Below are 21,022 nucleotides of genomic sequence, written 5' to 3' on the forward strand. Positions count from 1 at the left end.
TACTCTCAAATGTTCAAGTGAAAATTAGGAAAATATCTCTCATTTTATAGATGATGAAGTTTGTAAGTCTGTCTATTTAAGCTAAGCTTATTTTGATTTATTTTGATTTTTTTATTATTAATGTTATTCGGATGTTTATTTATTTGTCGCTGTATAATATTTGTTTCACGAATTTTGGTGCTTGTATGTTTGTAACTTGCATTCTAATAAAAAATAAAATAAATAAAAATAAAAATAAAAAAACAACAGTGATGAATTGTTCTCTTTTAAAATGTTTGATTTTAAAACTTTTTTTTTTTAAATCTTTGTTTTTATGTGTATACATATGGGTGAATAAACTCTCTGACAGTGCCATATGGGTTATTATGTGATGTGATTTTTATTAAAAATATATAAAAACACGTCTGTATTAAATAAAATATGTGATAAACACATATTTGGAATGTAGGCTAATTAAATAACAAGTGCTTTGGGTGTCTTGTTCATTTATTTTCATATAAAAGCAACAGAAATCACATCCAGTTTATTAGCAACACCATAGATATCTGACCAACACGTGCACGAGCGTGAATCCCGTGGTATCAGACTTTGATCTCACAGGTGTCTGATCCACTGCGAGAACCGAGATTTGTCGGCTTGAATGCGCTTTTGTCACTCCTCCTCTGCAGCCGCCTACTCTCGACTACATTGCAGGCGAGGCGAGGCGCATCTCAAAAAACCTTCTTCTCTGCCGAGGCTCGCGAGCGCGGAGGAGGAGTTGTCAAAATTTACAAGCCAAGTCGACCGAGTTTTCCCAAGAGAAGGCAAGATCTCTGTAGCCTACATTTAGAAACCCCCTGGAAGAAGAGCTCTTTAAGTGAAGTCTGAGAGGTTTGAAACAAGAAATGGCAGGACCAACTGCGCTCGGATTGATTTTTACCTTACTGCTCTCAGGGAGCTTCTGTGCGACGCAGGAAAAGAAAGGTAGGAGACAGACACTTATTATGAGACGGCTTGTTGTGTAAAGATTAAACCTTCATCCGAATGATCTCCGGTAGATATTGATGGTGTCGTCGCACTCACCTTCAGAGATGTGCGTGCGCTAGAGGAACCTCAGTCAGTCAGCGTGAGAACAGTGGAAGTGTGTTACTGTCCCACAGAGAACTTACACTGAACTCTATTAGTCTTTAAATTTACATTTACAGATAATAATACTCCTCCTGGAGACTGAAGCAACCTGAGGTTGAGTCTATAGGCTAGTGACTAATACAAGTATGAAAAAACTTGACTGCTATAAGGTGACGGTTAGTCGTAGTGACGCTTTACAGGTTTTGTTTGTTAACATGACTATGTAACGTTTCTTCAACTGCATTTATTGATATTAGTTAATGTTTATCTCAGCATCTTTTAAGTTTCAATTTGATTAGGCTATTTAACAGATAAATAAATTCAAAGTGGTTGAAAAACTGCAGTGAGCAGCAGGTTATGAATTTTGAAATTCAGTTTTTAATTTTAATGTGTTGACTTTAAAAAAAAAAAAAAAAAAAAAATCAATGCATGTAGTTTTTACCTGAATGATTTATACCTGATCAACACTGGAAACAACTTTTGTCAGTTTAAAAAAATGTAGTAGCTATTAAATAAAATATTTGACTTCTTACATGAAGCTTCATTAGGCTCATTAAAATGTGTGCTAACCACATTTTCTGAAATGAATCCAATTAACTAAAGCCATTTATTTAATCTATGATGTTAGTTTTAGAGTATTTCACATGTATTATATTTGATTAAAGTGTGTTTATATGTCACTCTGCATATTATTTAGACGGTCTCAGGGGTGTTCTGTGTGTAAACACATGGCTCTGCCAATACTGACAGATGGGACACACAAATCACTTTATTACAGTCTGGTTCCTCATTAGGACTTATTCAGGTTTACAGTCACGGTGCCAAGAGAGGAATCATCTTCCTTTTAAGTTCTGTTTTGACAGTCATCAATCACGTAACCTTTTCATGCAGATTTTTGTTTGTTTGAATTTGCAATCTATATGGGAGTATATTGAACAAGTGGCTTTACATGGTCACTCATTATCATTGTGAAATGCACTGACTGCCAGTTTTCCAGACCCCATAGTGGTTTAGAGGACGAGTATTAGTCAATGAGGACAGTCGTAAAGTCCTATAATATCTTCGGGCTCCCTGTTGTGGCTCGCTCAAGGTCAGAGAAATGCTGCAGCTATCTGTTATATTTAAGACCGAAATAGCTGTTTAGTCTTCAGACTATCCATCTGAATACCAGATAAAAATGTGTTTACTGGCCCATATTCCAAGGTGCACCGTGTTGAGCTATATTTGAATTTTCAGTAAAATGTCCCACATTTGGTCATCAGTCCGGCCACGTGCAGCGTAGACTTTTAAAATTGAAACTAGTGGGATGATAGTAGTGGGATACAATATGATAGTAGTGGGATGAGTTACGTCAGACAGTAGATCTAGTACATAAAATAAAAGTTACATCCTAAAGCACCCGCCACCCGGAGACTTCACATAAAAATAGGAATACTGGCCTGCAGAGGTAATAGCAAAACCCGGCAAGTGGATCCTTGTAATGTGTGATTACAACCCCTTCACACACAGGCATTAAAGGGTTAGTTCACCCAAAAATGAAAATTAAGTCATTAATTACTCACCCCCATGCTGTACCAACCCCGTAAGACCTTCGTTCATCTTCGGAACACAAATAAAGATATTTTTGATTGAATCTGAGAGCTGGATCAGTCCTCCATAGACAGCCTGAGGGACTGCCTCTTGACGGCCCAGAAAGTCATTAAAAGAAAAGGTTTAAATATTCCATGTGCCTACAGCGGCTCAACTATAACTTTATCAAGCGACGAGACTACTTTTTGTGCGAAAAAAAAACGTAAATAACGACTTTATTCGACTTTCCATTACTTCCTTATGGGCGCATGCGCGAGAACTGAGACGAGACCGTTCTTCTTCGACTACTTTTTGTTACCGGCTGCTCACCGCTTAGGAGTTTTACCGCCCCCTACCGTATAAGATGACGTACTGCTTGTAAACAGAACGTTTTGCGCCTCCGGCTATCAGTACGTCATCTTATACGGTAGGGGGCGGTAAAACTCCTAAGTGGTTCTTGCTGAAGCTCAAATGTGCTGCGTAACACAAGAATGAACCTCATTGGTTCTTGCTGAAGCTCAAATGTGCTGCGTAACACAAGAATGAACCTCATTGGTTCTTGCTGAAGCTCAAACTCACTGCGTAACACAAGAATGAACCTCATTGGTTCTTGCTGAAGCTCAAATGTGCTGCATAACACGAGAATGAACCTCATTGGTTCTCACACGTCAAGCGAACATGCTTGAGCCTCCGTTTACCACTGTCTAAATTAAATGTTCATCATATAAAGCGATCAAGTCTCTTCAGAAAGTTTTGTCTAGTCCACTCAATTCAGATGGATTGCTTCCTATAACAACGTCTGATGTTTTACGTGACTTACTCGTGGTACGTAAACCACGCAAAATCAGATGAGATCGTTCAGACTGAGACTGTTTTCCTGAAATGCGATTTCAATGCGTAGGATTTCAAACCACATATGAATATAGGTTGAAACGGATTTTGTAAAGATTGGATTTCATGTGATTTTTAACCGTTCACACTCTAAATCTGATTTGTGCTAAAAATTGGATTTGGACTGACAGTCTGAACTAGTAAATGATGACAGAATTTTATTTTTTTGGGTGAACTATTGCTTTAAGGTTTTTAATCACTTTTTTAAATGATTATACACCTCTACATAAATACAGTGTCAAATGGAAATTACATTTTTTTTTCCTTCAGCGACAATTTGATTTCTTGATTCCATTGACATGACACAAGTCTCCACCTACTGTCACTCACTCCATGTGCCTGACACCAACATCAAAAATGTTTATTCTATTTGTGCATTATTGTTTACACTATAACCTGAGTTGCAAAAAATATCCCAATCTCTTCACCAATGCTGATCTGCAGTCTCATTGTCCTCATCTGTCATCGAGCTCCCACACTGTTTGCACTGTTTGCTTTTGATTGGTTTTGCAGACGGCCGGCTGTGATTTCTCTCAGCAAAACCTAATGCCCAGCGTCAATTTCCTGTCTTTAATATCTGCATACTTCCTCCTCCACCTCTGCTAAGTTTTCATCATCCGTCCTGAACGCTCTTTCATGAGTTACCGGAGCCCACTCAAGGCTTCACATCGAGTTCCCAGGAGGGCGATTGTAAAAAACTGTCCGTTACTAAGGGGCCTTCCGCATGTGAAGGCTGGTTGTTTCTGGGTCTTGATGCCTCTCCCCGGTGATTGGCTTTTCCTAGAACCACATCTGCTGAAGCGGTTGGAGTTTCAAGAGCTGCGGAGAAAGTCAAACGAGTTTGTCAGGGAAAAAAGCAGACCTCCTGCTTTGATAAACTGTTGAGCAGTTTCCTAAAACTGGCGAAGAAGTCAGTGCCTCATTTTGCTGGAGTTGACTCTCTGTCTTTGGCAGAGAACAATGAGGGTTTTCTTCAAGCAGTTTTTGAATGTTTCTCCATGCGACTGATATAAAGGAAAGAGCTGTGACAGAAGTGTCATGTTTTTGAGTTCCTTTGTCATTCTCAGTCGTGTGGCGGCTCTGACAGTTTGATTGTGCGCTGATTGCGATGACAGCGACTTCTTTCTTTCTTTCTTTCTTTCCTCACATGAACTCTCATCGTCTCTGCATGTTATCACACATGCTAATTCTCAAGCTAATGGGCTATGTGCACAACCGTAGTTTCGAACTTCCGCTTTTGTCAGAAGTTGGCGTATCAGTTTCCGGTCTACGACTGGTCATCCGCATCCACTAATAAACAAAGAAGATGAGTGCTGCTGTTGTACGAAAAAAAGAGTTCTTAAACACATCTAAGTTTCTAAGAACTGCGGTGGATCTAACGTCCGTTTCACACCCGTTTGCAGTGTGTGTTGCGGTGCAGGATCGTGCTGTTAGTGCGTTCACATATTATGAAGCGTTTGCACAGTGAATTGATCCACGGCTGTACAACAAACACATACTTAATATTTTTATTATTTTTTGCGCGTCGATCAAAATGTCTATTTTGTGCAGCCACTGCGCACGAAGGTTGGTGTTTATCAGGAAGCAGTAGAAGCTCAAATGGCTGTTAGCGACTTGAAGCAGAGCAAAGTGCCGCACAGCAGTCTCCTAACGCACCATGTAAACAGGTTAGGGCTTTCACTTTTCACTGGTGTGGTAGATATAACAGCAGCACAGCGATCGTTTCCACACCGAATCTATTTCTGCTGTGCTGCAAACACTGGTGGTCAAAATGATTAACCTGAAAATGTAGTAATTTCACCATAAATGCGTTTAATTAAATAAAATGTAGTAATCTCACCATGAATGCACATTTAATCAAGGAAAACTACAATTTACTTCAACCAGGCGACAGAAATGAACTCGTCTCGATCGTGGAGGTGGAAAAATGTTTTGTGACATGCAAGATCTATTGTTTTAAAATTAAGATGCAAACGAAAAGGCAAATCGGCTGCTTTTGTCAATTTCAAGTTTTAATTTAAATTATTTGCGATTTTAATATAGGAAATATTTGACCACTTGCTTGAGCAACTTGTAATGCATGGAGTAACTTACATTGTTTAAATTGTGTTTAAACGTGCATACTAAGAATCGCAATGCTGACACAACTTTTTGTTTTTAAAAATAAGTTGCAGCATAACTTCTGGAATTTAAATAAAAATATTAAGTATGTGTTTGTTGTACAGCCGCGGATCAGTTATTCACTGTGTAAAACGCATCATAATATGTGAACGCACTAACAGCACGCTCCTGCACCGCAACACACACTGCAAACGGGTGTGAAACGGACGTTAGATCCACTACAGTTCTTAGGAACTTAGATGTGTTTAAAAACTCTTTTTTTCGTACAACAGCAGCACTCATCTTTTTTGTTTATTAGTGGATGCGGATGGCCAGTCGTAGACCGGAAACTAATACGCCAACTTCTGACAAAAGCGGAAGTTCGAAACTACGGTTGTGCACATAGCTTATATCAAGCTAATCTACTTTGAAATAATATGTATGTTAGGCAGAGGAGAACTGGCCCCGACTGAGCCTGGGTTCTCCCAAGGTTTTTTTCTCCATCCAATCACCTGATGGAGTTTTGGTTGCCACTGTTGCCTTGCTTTTGGCTTGCTTAGTTGGGGACGTTTTAATATTCTGAAAACATCTATATAAATAAATGTGACTTGACTTGACTAATTCTGTGATGTTTGCCGGCTCACGTGAAGTCTATGTTTGGAAACTCATGAATGTCCCCCGGAAATGGCGCATTGAACCTGTACGTCATGGAGTTTATAGTACTTCCATTATTGAGTGAGCCACTTTGGTGGAAAGAGACCTTGGAATCCAGGCTGGAAAAAACAAACGTTCCTTGTCGTTCTTGACATCTCAGTAAGGTGTGATTATTCAGTATGCTATTAGTACTTCCGGCTACGTCAACCGTGACCTTTTGAACGTAATTGCATATCACGTGACGTTACAAACGCACCTCACAGAATAGAGCAAGGCGAGCATTTGTCCTTATAAAACTTCTATTTGTTTATTTAGTTTTGAAATAACCAATCGTTTTGCAAGATAAGACCCTTATTCATCGTCTGTTGTCGTTTAAAGCCATTTGAAGCTGCACTGAAACTGCCATTGACTGTATTTTGGTCCTTGGACCGTTTGGTAAAAAAAGTTCATTAAATTACTTAAAAAGTTCAATAATTAAAGTACAGTACATGGAGGAAAATCCAGGAATGTTTTCATCAATTTTTTCCCAGATGAGTGTGAGAAAGAGTAAGTTCTCATAGAATTCATATGAGCACAAGCACTATTTATCTTGGCCCACTGCAGAGTTTTTCCTTTGCCGCTCAGAGCACTTAAAACGAACGCCCACCTTGACTGAATTCTGATTGGTTCATTAGCTGCAAAAGACACCCTACATGCCCCTCGGATTGGCTCTGGCTCTAGCATTTGCAGTTGATTTATTACAATCATTTTAGTCTTTTATTTGTATCAAATAAAGATTTTGGAAATGGCTTGGCTAGAGCCTAGACCTGAATTCAAGTGAAAACCTGTGGTTTGACCTGCAAACACACTCCATCTAATTTGTGTAATCGGGACACATTTGCATTGCAAAATGGGCTAAAATTCCACAAATGTGAAAAACAAGAAGGCTCAAGAAGGCTGTGATTTTTGTTAAAGGACTGTGTATAAAGTTTTTTGTACTCACCAAGACTGCATATATTTTGTTAAACATACAGGAAAAAGTCATATTGTGAAATATTATTACAAATAAAATAACTGTTTTAGACAGCTTAATGTTTTTAAAATACATATACTTAATTCCTTTGATTGCAAAGCTGATCATCCTTCAGAAATAATTTTAATATGCCAATTTCGTGCTCAAGAATATGTATAATTTTTCTATTTTGCTAAATGTACCATATTGTGTTATATTAACAGACAAATATACCAGTATGGCTTCTCTTGAGACGGTAGTTAATGATATGCTAAAGCTCGCCCTGTACATTGCCGTGATTGGTTACAAGGTATTTGGTGTTTCTGAGACTGTTTTAATCTGGTTTAGATCTTATCTCTCTGATTGTCAACAGTTTGTCTGCATGAGTGGTTTCTGGTCTGAGGTTGGCTCTTGTCTGTACCATAGGTCTGTACGGGTGTTCCTCAAGGTTCAATTTTAGGCCCCTTTCTCTTCAGCATTTACATATTTCCACTCAGACTGCTCTGGGCTTAATTATCACTTTTAAGCAGATGACAGTTAGATTTATATTCACTCTAAGCCTGTTCAATATTTGGATGTTGCTTTTTTAATACATTGCATGTGCACATGTGCAGTACACTATTAAGCACTCCTTTTTTCATCTCAGAAATATTGCTTGACTCTGCTCTATGTTACCCCTCTCTGTGACTGAAAAGCTTATTAATACCTTTGTTTTTTGACTATTGCAATGCACTTCTTGTTGGGATTCCTAAAAACAGGCTTAACAAACTGCAATATGTGTAAAATTCAGCTGCAAGGACCCTGATTAGTTGGGAGAAATGAGCACATTAAACCAATTCTAATGTCTCTGGACTGGCTCCCGGTCAGGTTCCACTGCATGGCCTGAGTGTCTGTTTGCAATTTTAACTTTACACTCCCGTACGTCATCTACACTCCCCACAAGCTGATCTATTGGCAGACACGGTTGCGTTCTGTAGGGGAGATCTGTAGGGTCTTATTCATCCTATAAATGCTCCTAGGCTTTGGAAGGCACTCCCTCCTTATATTAGAGATGCACAAATCAAAATATTTTTAAATCTTATATATAAAAAATATATATAAAAAAAATAGGTTGGCTTTTCCTTGCTTGTCCTAAATTTTATATTCTAGTTTGTAGTTTTATATTTTAAAATTCCTTGAGTTGGATATTTATTTACTTGTTCTATTATGTTATGTGCCTTGAGAAGCTGCTTTAAAGGCACTATATAAAAATAAAGTTATTATTATTATTAATATTATAAGGTAGTTTGCAAGAAAAGAAACACTTGGGTTTCAAACCTTGTTTTTGAGGCTGTCTTTGCAGTTTTTAGGAGAAAATACTCAGTAATGGTGTTAACTTAGGGATTTGCACATATGTCACATAGACATAACAACATTAAAAACTTTAATATATTTGAAGGAACTGTGATAGATTTTTTTAAAAGAATTCTTTGGTAAATAGAAAGTTACAAAAACAGCATTTATTTTGAACTAGAAATATTTTGTAACAGCCTAATAAAAGTCACTTTTGATCAATTTAATGCATCTTTGCAGAATAAAATTATTTTAATTAAATTTAAAATATCTTACTGACCCCATGTGCATTATTGAATAAATACAACTGATTCCAATGTGTTTGAAAATATATTTAAAAATAATTTGGTTGGGAAGTGTAATGGATAAATATATTACAAAAAGAAACCAAAAACATTTTTGCTTCTATTGGAATGTGAGTTTTATTGCTTTTTGTCCATGAAGGCCTCAGTGGATTTAATTTTTCTTTCTTTCTTTCTGTGTGTTTAAGTGTGTAAGGGAACAAACATCAAACTGACCCTCCTGGGAACAGTGGATGACCATTATCAGATCCTGGTAAAAATGTACAGCAACTGCACCGTGGTTCTGGAAAACCTGGAAATCACATATATGACAGAAAACCATGACTTGTCTTTTCTCAGGGTATGATATATATCTGTTTACAAACACTATGTTCAGTGCCATTTTACTGTTATCTTACTGTTTGGTTATTGTAAGTCATCTACATATATACCAATGTTTTATTGTTTCTAATTTTTAGAGCATCCAAGAAGTTGGTGGGTATGTTCTTATTGGCCTCAACTCGGCTCCCAGCATTCCCCTTGAGAATCTGCGCATCATTCGTGGCCACTCCCTTTTTGACGACAAATATGCCTTGACCGTCCTACTAAACTCCAACAACAGCATAGGACTGAATCAGTTACCACTGACTAGCTTAACTGGTATGTGCTTATATAAAAGTGATCTTTGTCCTATTTTTTTGTCTTCCAAATGAGAATAACACATGCTTCTGACTGACCTGTATGTCTTTCGTACATTTGTTTTATAGAGGGAATAACATTCATTAATCTCCATGCCTAGTGCTGAAAGTTTTATTTGGAAAACAATAATAGACCTACATTTCCACTGTCACTCTTATTAGTGAAGTTTGTCATACAGTACATTAATGCATTGTTCAAACACTGTCATTTTCCCTCCTAGAAATACTGAAGGGTGGAATAAAATTTACTCGTAACAGTCATTTATGTCATGTGGAGACCATCCAGTGGACTGATATTCTGAACATGAAGAGCAATCCTACAATTATAGTGCACACCAAACCATACTTTCCAAGACACTGTAAGTCCCTCAAGATTCTTATTATTTTTAAAATATAAACATGCATATTAAATGGTGTTAATTAATTTTGCACGTTGATTAAGAATGTTCTACTCTACCTCCCGCAGGTGAGAAGTGTGACCCAGACTGTCACAATGGTTCCTGTTGGGGCCCTGGCCCTCAAAACTGTCAAACAAGTAAGTGGTCCTAAACTACTCTAATGACTGAATCTGAAAGATTTTCTACTTTCAGGCTTTTTACTAAATTAGTGAAAACATACTATGTAGAAGTGTTTAAAAACAACAACAACAACAACAACAACACAGAAACCTTTTAAAAGCCAGCGACTGGAAACAAAGACACTTCACACTACTATTCAAAAGTCTATTAGAAAATCAGAATTCGAAGATCTCTCTAAACATGCCTTTCTGATAGCCTACTCTGCTCTGATTGGTCAAATGGCCCAGCCTGTTGTGATTGGTCACCCTGGGTTATTGCAAGGAACACTGAAGACTAAAATTTCATCTTTTACTGTTATTTCATTATTAAATATTACGTATCTGTATTATTATTCTTTATTAGTTTTCATAATCAATGTATTATCTTATGGAGTTTCAAAAGCATGAGTTTGAATGCATGAGAGGATAACATACAGTATGTCAGGGGAAAGCTATATATTGCTTAGAGAGGTATATGTGCAATGTAACATGTTCACTCAGCATAAATGTTTCCACTGATGCAAGTGTATCACAGATGTAGACAACAAGGATAATCGCATACATATGACATATACGTTCTAAGTTGAGAAGCTCAGAGCAACATGTTTGTTACCTTACAAGGAAGCTGTAAGACTGTGTGATGTATAAAAGCTCAATGTCATTGTATCGCCCTCAGAGAAACATGTAGGCATGACCGGGTGAGAGGGTAGAGAAACATGGAGAAATGCATAGACCTGGCATGAACACCACATTTTGAAGTTTCTCTCCTGACATATATATAATATATAATAAAACTTTCTTGGCAAGATAACTGGTGTCCGGTCCCATAAATTGAATAATAACGGGGAAACACAAGAGGCTTTAATTCCAAGTCTACAACACATACGGAGATTAGAACAACAGGGAACAGACTTTAGTGATAAATCCACAAATGCTTAGCTTCAACATTTATGTAAACAAGATTGGAGAAGTAACTGGAGTATAAACATAAACACACACACACACACACACACACACACACACACACACACACACACACATATATGCATATATATATATATATATATATATATATATACACACACACACACACACACACACAGGTCCTTCTCAAATTAGCATATTGTGATATATGTTCATTATTTTCCATAATGTAATGATACAAATTAAACGTTCATATATTTTAGATTCATTGCACACCAACTGAAATATTTCAGGTCTTTTATTGTTTTAATACTGATGATTTTGGCATACACCAAAATTCCTGTCTCAAAAAAATTAGCATATTTCATCCAACAAATAAAAGTAGTGTTTTTAATACAAAAAAAGTCAACCTTCAAATAATTATGTTCAGTTATGCACTCAATACTTGGTCGGGAATCCTTTTTGAGAAATGACTGCTTCAATGCGGCATGGCATGGAGGCAATCAGCCTGTGGCACTGCTGAGGTGTTATGGAGGCCCAGGATGCTTCAATAGTGGCCTTAAGCTCATCCAGAGTGGTGGGTCTTGCGTCTCTCAACTTTTTCTTCACAACATCCCACAGATTCTCTATGGGGTTCAGGTCAGAAGAGTTGGCAGGCCAATGACAGTAATACCATGGTCAGTAAACCATTTACCAGTGGTTTTGGCACTGTGAGCAGGTGCCAGGTTGTGCTGAAAAATGAAATCTTCATCTCCATAAAGCTTTGAAGCTTTCAGCAGATGGAAGCATGAAGTGACCCTGCCCTTGATAAAACACAGTGGACCAACACCAGCAGCTGACATGGTACCCCAGACCATCACTGACTGTGGGTACTTGACACTGGACTTCAGGCATTTTGGCATTTCCTTCTCCCCAGTCTTCCCCCAGACTCTGGCACCTTGATTTCCGAATGACATGCAACCACTGAGCAACAGCCCAGTGCTGCTTCTCTGTAGCCCAGGTCAGGCGCTTCTGCCGCTGTTTCTGGTTCAAAAGTGGCTTGACCTAGGGAATATGGCACCTATAGCCCATTTCCTGCACATGCCTGTGCACGGTGGCTTTGGATGTTTCTACTCCAGACTCAGTCCACTGCTTCCGCAGGTCCCCCAAGGTCTGGAATCGGTCCTTCTCCACAATCTTCCTCAGGGTCCGGTCACCTCCTCTCGTTGTGCAGCGTTTTTTGCCACACTTTTTCCTTCCCACAGACTTCCCACTCAGGTGCTTTTATACAGCACTCTGGGAACAGCCTATTTGTTCAGAAATGTCTTTGTGTATTACCCTCTTGCTTGAGGGTGTCAATGACGGCCTTCTGGACAGCAGTCAGGTCGGCAATCGTACCCATTATTGCGGTTTTGAGTGATTAAACAACTGCAAAAGTTTCCTGAGGCTTTTAAAAACTCCCAGCCTGTTTCGAGTTAATTAGTTGATTCAGTTGATTAGGTTAATAGCTCGTTTAGAGAACCTTTTCAGGATGTGGTAATTTTTTGAGATTTCATGAGGATTTTGGGTTTTCATGAGCTGTATGCCAAAATTCTCCGTATTAAAACAATAAAAGACCTGAAATATTTCAGTTGGTGTGCTATGAATCTAAAATATATGAAAGTAAAATTTTTATCATTATGGAAAATAATGAACTTTATCACAATATGCAAATTGGAATATTGAGAAGGAATATATATATATATATATATATATAAACAGTATATGTGTATATATAACACACACATTCACCCAAAATTTGGCATGGTAGTGTACTATATAGAAGCATTTAAAACAAAAAAAATATACATCACATTCAAAACAGGAAGCTTTTAGAAGTTATTTAGTCAAATAGAAACTCTTTGTGGTTCTTAGACTTTAAATTGTTAATCATACATGATATGTAACACTTTGTCATCTTAAACCTTGGTTATCTTGTTTCATGCCATACATGGTTAGAAATGCACAATACCTCTTCAAAATGCAGTAAATGGCCAGTTTTTGGATTTCTGTAAGGAATTTCTGCTTTTTGAGTAGTTTTTGTTGTTGTTTAATGCTCCTCTTTAGATTATTTAGTTGCTCCTTGACTTATATTTGACCACTGCCGAAGAACACTACTTGCCCCCCGAAGGACTGTTTTGAGAACTCTTCAGACGAATATTTAATTGTTGTTGCTGTGCTCAGCTGTAGTGATGTAGCAAACACTGACAGGTCTGTTAGCATCTCTAAAGTTCCTTCTCTCTCTGAATCCAGTGACTAAGGTGATCTGTGCGGAGCAGTGCTCGGGCAGGTGTAAGGGACTTGAACCTGTGGACTGCTGCAATGAACATTGTGCTGCTGGCTGCACTGGACCCGAACCAACCGACTGCCTGGTGAGAAACACACGTGTGCTGATGTGTTAGATTCATTTCCCAACCATTCTATGAGGCGCCACGTAGGATTTAAATCAAACTTCGCTTATCAATACATACATAACACACGTGCATATACACCTATAAATTACTTGCATAAACATGTATACTATTGGATGTTCAAAATGCATATATGAAATACACGTGAACACTAATATGAAATCCATACATACATTTTATGTTAGTAATGAATGCATATAAACTTGTGAATAACTTGCATATACATATAAACTTGTCGCACACATACACCTATAAATACTAAACTTCCATGCACATACACCTTTAAACACTTGCATGAACATATAAACTTCCATAAACACTCGCACGTACATATAAACCCGATGTGCGCATCAGATCCATAAGACACTCGCGCATACATACAAAATAAAACGTGGATGCATGCTTTATTTGTGTATATATGTATATATGAGTGATTTCATATGTAGATGTGTGTGTGTTACCTTCTCAGTGTAAAAGGAAGTCATTTTAGTGTGAAGTCATTTCCTAAAATACAAGAAACAAGTTATTTAGTGGCTGGAAACATGTGTTACAGTGAAACCTTCATTACCAATGAAGTGCACAGCTGCAGTAAATGTAATGGAGTTGATTTGGGACTAGTGCGCTCATGGGAAATGCTGTTTGTGTTCTGCAGGCCTGTAAGGACTTCCAGGATGAAGGGACATGTAAGGACGCATGTCCACGGCTCATGCTCTACGACCCCAACACCCACCAGCTCGCTCCCAACCCCGACGGGAAGTACAGCTTTGGGGCAACGTGTGTCAAGACATGTCCACGTAAGACCAGGCTATAGTCAGAATGGGACACGAATCCTCACTTTTTTTCACTTGAACACACGACCAAATTCTAATTATATCTTTCATGTGAATTCAAAGCTGTTAGGTCTGCATTCTGGAGATTAATGTTTTAGGTGTTCAGGGTTAAAATATAAACAGCACTGTCCAGGTAAAGAGAATCACTCAGGTGCAGATTGTGAGCCTGCAACTCGAACTCTGGTTTCTGAATAACATCTCAGAAAGCAGGATAACTGTGACCGAATGATTCGACGCATTAGGATTGTGTTGCTGGTTGGTTGTGGATAATGACTCTGATGATTTTGATGTTTTTCTCAGATAACTATGTCGTGACAGACCATGGGGCATGTGTGAGAACCTGCAGCCCTGACACCTATGAGGTGGATGAGGGTGGAGTTCGGAAATGTAAGAAGTGTGATGGCCTGTGTCCAAAAGCTACGGTCGAGACTGATGGTCAGGATCTGTAACAAGATGATGTTTTTTTTTTAAGAGGAAAGATCGTCTGGGTTTTTTTTTTTTGACAAACATGGGCAGTATTTCAATTAAATGTATTTTAAATACGTATAATTACTTTAGTGTATTTTGTATTTTCCAGGTGTTGAAAAAATAAAATATAGCTTGTAACAAAATATTTTGAGGGAGTGTGTTTAGAGTATTTTAAATACTTAAATACTTAAGAAAAATCACCACAGTAACGTCTTGAGGCAGGATCATGACAGACCCATGTTTTGTGTGCAAGCACATGGCCTTTTTGTTTGGGCCGTGTTGTCTCGTTGCGTACCCTACCCCCTTGTTATCCTCGTCTTGTCATTAGTGTCTCCCTATATCATCCCCTTGTGTTTGCTGTCCTCTGTCGGTTCATTGTAATTCTTACCTGCATGTTACCTTACCTTGTTAAGCCTTGTGAGTATCCTGTCAAGAGTATTATCTAGAAAGAGTTCTGATTCTATATTCGCTGTTTATCATCTAGTCTTTTGTCAAGTCATAGTCTAGTTCTGTCACTCCTCACCCTGTCCATGTTTTGCACCCTAGTGGGTTTTGTTTTACCTGTTTTTGTCCATTAATAAACTGTATGTTAAGCATCCTGTCTGCGCTTGGGTTCATCTACAAGATCATAACAAGTAAATTATTTTGCTATAGTTCGGTCTGATGTTGGCAATGTCCAGGTTAGATGCACAAAAATCAGCTGGTCACACCCTGTAGACCGGGCTCCCTCAAAGAAGTGAATGAGTTTTGAACATAGGAGAAGTGGCGCTGCTCCTCTTAAAAACGGCATTAAAGGGGCTATCAGGCCCCAAAAAAAGGCTGAAACATAAATTATCACATTCATTAAAGGGGTGATGACCTCTTAGATGTCAAAAGCTCAAGGAAATTTTGATTTCTCAGTTCATCATATTCTAAGAATATCCTGTAAGTTTCAGAACTGAAAACGTCCTTGTTAGTCCAATAAAAGCTTTTATTGACACCAGCCCCATTTTTCAAAGTGGGGAACTATGACGTCAAAGAGGATACACGGCCGGTTTAGCCCTGTCCACATAGATTAAATAACATAGATTCCTACCTCGTGATGACAAACCGGATCGAGCTACCGAGCAATACAAAATATTGTGCAGTGCCTGGCTGTGGAAGAAGACAGTGGCTGCATATGCTTCCTCTGGATTCCAATTGGACTGCATGGATAAACTTTGTTTTTAATGACGTTCCAGCTGATGAGGTACAACATTGTCCGTCTGTTCACTTAATTTCACTGAGGATTGTTTTGTAAACAGGACTGCATTTGCAGACCGATAAAGAGTAAAGAATGATGCTGTGCTGTCTATATTGGATCTGACAGGAATCGTGCAACACACGGACTCTGGGTCGAATCATTCCGCTTGCCATTTTACAACATTGGATGTTTTCAAAACAATTTCCCCCAAGTGCATCGACGGGTGAGTTGAAACTCATTATAATATGCAAAACGTCTCGGTTACGTATGTAACCCTTGTTCTCTGAGTACAGGGAACGGAGACGTGTCGTCGGGGTCAATTCCCTGACGAATTGGGATCACGCTAGGGAGCCTTATAGAATTAACAACGAGCCAATAACCATCGGCATGCAATATTTGCATTCTGCGAGCCGCCTACAAGCGCGGATTTAAAAGCGCAAGTAAACGATGCATAGACGCTTCTATGCAATGTTTGATTGGTACAACACCATGGCCTATGAAGGTACAACAACATGGCGAAGGGACGACACGTCTCCATTCCCTGTACTCAGGGAACGAGGGTTACCTACGTAACCGAGACGTTCCATTTCGTCCTGGGAACTCCAACGTGTTGTCGGGGAGTTCTCTGACAAATTGGGATCCCTAATAAAACGCCATGGTGCTGGCCCCTTCCAGCGCCCAACGACACTACCCACGCAGTTTCAGAAATAACGGTAGCTAGCTAGGGAGTCACACTGCTGTTCCGCAAGACCCAATCAGAGGACATTGAATAACACTGGGAAAGCGTGCCCAACCCGAAGAAGGGTAAGGGAACGCTGCGGAAGCCAACCGCCTGAAGAAGGCCTGGAATACACATATGTACTAGCCTGGGGGGGATAGTAAAACATATGGCAGTCCCTGAGGTAGTCCCAATCCAAGGGGAAATGGGAGCGTACACAACAGGGACGACAGAACGAGTCTGTCAAGGGAAGACACCGCTAGACTGCACGTGGCATAATAGGTCACCGAAGAGACCACTGGACATAACAATCAGTCTACACAACTCCCTAGAGGTAGTAGACCTGGCGCCTGGCGGTCCGCCACGTCAGGCACCGGAGGGGTGATGGAGGAACTCCCGGGGCTACCCGACGTAGGGCGCCAACGGAGCAGAAGACGCACTTATCCGGCTGAGGCACGGAGTGGCGTAGCAAGCCAACACAACCTATTCCCTCGCACCACTTGCCGTAGCGAGGTACTCGGGAGGAAACAGGTTCCACACGTAGGCTATAGAATCTAGCGAACGTGTTTGAGCCAAAGCCCAGGAGGCGGCAACACCTCTCGTGGAGTGAGCACGCAACCTGGGAGGACAAGGCTCACCCGTAGCTTCATCCGCTCGAGTGATAGCATCCACTAACCAGTGGGCTAACCTCTGCTTGGAGACAGCCCTTCCCTTCTGCTGGCCTCCGTAACAGACAAAGAGCTGGTCTGAGTCAACCCGCAGGGCGCTGACTGGACAGAGAAAAGCTAGGGCTGGGTCTGCCTCCTCCTGGGGCAGTGCTTGCAGGTTCATTACCTGGTCTGCGAAGGGAGTGGTAGGAACCTTGGGCACATATCCGGTGCGGGGTTTCAATATAACACGAGAAAGGCCCGGCCCGAACTCTAGGCACGATTCATCGATCGAAAAAGCCTGCAGATCCCCGACCCTCTTGAAAGAGGCCAATGTTAACAGGAGCGCTGTGTTAATGGACAGGATATTCAGCTCTACTGTCAGCAAAGGCTCAAAGGGAGTACTTTTCTTTCCTAGGATGGTAGCTCTCAGTACCAGAGCTAGGTCCCAAGAGGGTACAGAGTGCAAAGCACGAGGTGGATTTAACCTCATAGCACGCTTGAGGATGACCAGGTCGTGCTTCCCTACGGACTTACCTTCTACTACATCGTGATGCGCAGCTATTGCTGCAACATACACCTTTAGGGTGGAAAGGGACAGCCTACACTCCAACCCATCTTGTAGGAAAGAAAGCACGACTCTGATCGGGCAAGTTCGGGGGTCCTCCTGTCAGGAGGAACACCACTCGACGAACAGGTTCCACTTCAAAGCGTAGAGGCACCTCGTAGAGGCAGATCACCTAGAACCTCCGCATCCCGTCCAGGGACCAGACAGAGTTTCCAGAGATCTGGACGCGGGTGCCATAGAGTGCCCCGTCTCTGAGAAAGAAGGTCCTTCATCAGAGGATTTGGCCAAGGAGGGGCTGTCGCGAGGAGCATGGTTCTGTGAACCAAGTCCTGGTGGGCCAATACGGCACCACTAACATGACCTGCTCCTCCCTGACCTTGCACAATGTCTGTGCAAGAAGGCTCCCTGGGAGAAACGCATACTTGCGCAGGTCCCGGCGCCAGCTGTGGGCCAGGGCGTTTGTGCCAAAGGTCCCCTCGGACAGGGAGTAAAACCACTGGCAGTGGGTCGTGTCTGGAGAAACAAACAGGTCTACCTGTGCGACTCCGAAAACACTCCAGATCAGCTGAACCACCTGGGGGTGGAGTCGCCATTCTCCTGGCAGGGGAGGCAACCGAGAAAGCTCGTCTGCCACACGGTTGAGCTCCCCTGGAACATGAGTGGCACGAAGCGACCTAGATGCTTCTGACTCCACAGGAGGAGGTGGGAGGCGAGTCGCGACATGCGGCGGGAGCGTAGACCACCTTGGCGGTTGATATACGCAACGGTCGCAGTGCTCTCCGTACGGACCAGCACGTGCTTGTCTTTGAGAAACCACCTGAGGTGGCACAAAGCCAAGCATACTGCTTGCAACTCCAGGCAGTTGATATGCCAATGCAGCTGGGGCCCCGTCCACAGACCCGACACTGCATGTCCTTTGTACGTGGCCCCCCACCACATGGCAGAGGCATCCGTGAAAACCACCACATGCCTGGAAACCTGGACTAAGGGCACTCCGGCCCGAAGAAACGCAGGATCCGACCATGGGGAGAAGGTTTGGCGACAGTGCGGGGTTAGTTTGACCCTGAACATGCCGCTCTGCCACGCCCACCTCGGGACTCGATCGTGAAGCCAGTGCTGGAGCGGTCTCATATGTAACAGGCCGAGCGGAGTTACTGCGGCTGCGGCTAACATATGCCCCAGGAGCGTCTGAAATAGTTTCAGTGGAACCGCTGTCCTGCCTCGAAAGGACCTGAGGCAGGTGAGCACTGACTGGACACGTTCCTCCGTAAGGCGCGCCGTCTGGGCGACCGAGTCCAACTCCATACCGAGATAAGAGGTCCTCTGCACGGGGCAAAGTTTGCTCTTGTGCCAGTTGACCTGAAGCCCCAACCGGCTGAGGTGCTGTAGCACCATGTCCGTGTGATCGCACAACACCTCTCGCGAGTGAGCCAATCGTCGAGATAGTTGAGGATGCGCACGCCTTGTTCTCTCATGGGAACAGTGGCCGCGTCCACGACTTTCGTGAAGACACGGGGTGACAGGGCCAGCCCGAAGGGTAGGAGTTTGTACTGATACGCTCGACCCTTGAACGCAAACCGTAGAAACGGTCTGTGTCGAGGAAGAATCGAGACGTGAAAGTACGCGTCCTTCAGGTCGATCGCTGCAAACCAATCTGGGGGATGGATGCACTCGAAAATGCGCTTCTGCGTGAGCATCTTGAACGGGAGTTTGTGCAGGGCACGATTCAAAACTCGCAGGTCCAGGATTGTCCGTAACCCACCGCCTTTCTTGGGTACAATGAAGTAGGGGCTGTAAAACCCGGATCTCATTTCGGCAGGGGGGACCGGCTCGATCGCGTCCTTCGCCAGCAGGACATCGATCTCTTTCCGCAGGACAGGGGCGTCCACTGACCGCACACGGGTGAAGTGAATGCCCCTGAACCTGGGAGGCCGGCGTGCAAACTGAATTGCATAGCTGAACCGAATGGTGCGGATGAGCCGTCGGGACGGACCTAGAAGCGCTAGCCAGGCTTCCAGGTACGACCCAACGAGCCCAACCGAAAAACCGGCGTTCCCGCGGAGGGGCAGCGAGGTGAAAGGCAGGGACCCGGCCACAGTGGCAAGGGTCTGGGCGTGAAGTACGCCAGGAACCTGCTTCCACCGGGGGGCAGATGAGAGAGAGAGCCCATGAGCTTTCTGCTGCGAGCTGCCCCGTGGCGAGGGGAGGGGAAGAGACGCAGCACGAGGCCCTGCCTCCTCGTGAGCTGGTCTCCGCCCCTCCGAATCCAGTCACTGACCGGAGCGACGCAACCGAGGAAGCGTCACTGCTATCTGAGAAGAGGGGAATGAGAGCGATGCTGCTCGGACACAGCATCCACTGCCATTCGGACCCTCTTGTGTGGAGGAGACTGTGTGCCCGTCAGTCTTGACCGAAGATGATCTGGAGGAGGAAAAGGAAACTGCTCTTTTATTGAAACTTTGGGTACGCGGTCAGTGGCGGAACAGAAACAAAAATGAACAAAAAATTCTCCGCCCGGCCCTCCCCCGGGGGAAGGAGGTGTGCAGAGGCACCCTCCTGAGCAGTCTCTCGTCGCTTCACCAGGTCGCCCGTCTCAGGAATGCTTCCCTCCCCTCCTTTTACGGGAGGGGGCCGGGGGCACCTGAGTGGGTTGGGCCGCTCTCTTGCGACCAGACTTCCTTGCTCCAGGGTTGGTGGTCTGCGCTGGAGGAGGAGCTGGCACCAAGGACCGACCCCGGCGACGGGAAGCAGCCGGGGCTTGTACAGCCATAGGGGAAGGACTCGCAGCAGTCCGCCTCCTGTGCAGAATCCGACTGCTTCTGGGCGGTGGAGAATTCCTGGGCCAAGTTCTCCACCATGTCGCTGAAGAGGCCGCCCTGGGATACGGGGAAGTTGAGAAGTTTGTTCTTCACCGCTTCCCTCATATCTGCCAGGGTCAGGGTTAACCGTGAAGGTTCGGAGCCCGGTGGAGGGTTCCACGCAAGCCCGGCATTCGCGGCCGCCCGTTCAAGCATAGCAGGCATTTCCAGGTCACACC

General features: G+C 42.5%; 1 protein-coding gene across 1 annotated transcript; it reads left to right on the forward strand.

Annotated features, from left to right (window-relative positions):
* The first annotated feature begins 650 nt into the window (after positions 1–650).
* Positions 651–15,426, forward strand: LOC120463784 (epidermal growth factor receptor). The gene is made up of 8 exons (XM_039653107.2): positions 651–963; positions 9,135–9,286; positions 9,405–9,585; positions 9,845–9,982; positions 10,090–10,158; positions 13,375–13,493; positions 14,185–14,326; positions 14,663–15,426. The coding sequence occupies exons 1-8, from the start codon at positions 885–887 to the stop codon at positions 14,809–14,811; spliced, it is 1,029 nt and encodes a 342-aa protein (XP_039509041.2). The 5' UTR covers positions 651–884; the 3' UTR covers positions 14,812–15,426.
* Positions 15,427–21,022: the final 5,596 nt, after the last annotated feature.

Source organism: Pimephales promelas, chromosome 5, assembly GCF_988280905.1.
Source record: "Pimephales promelas chromosome 5, fPimPro1.hap1.1, whole genome shotgun sequence".
Taxonomy (NCBI): Eukaryota; Metazoa; Chordata; class Actinopteri; order Cypriniformes; family Leuciscidae; genus Pimephales; species Pimephales promelas.

Excerpts from the sequence above, each read along its gene's own strand:
- LOC120463784 (XM_039653107.2), top strand. The coding sequence starts at position 885 with ATGGCAGGACCAACTGCGCTCGGATTGATTTTTACCTTACTGCTCTCA. Across the intron at positions 9,586-9,844 it reads ACCACTGACTAGCTTAACTG|AAATACTGAAGGGTGGAATA; the intron begins GTATGTGCTTAT and ends TTTCCCTCCTAG. Across the intron at positions 13,494-14,184 it reads CCGAACCAACCGACTGCCTG|GCCTGTAAGGACTTCCAGGA; the intron begins GTGAGAAACACA and ends TGTGTTCTGCAG.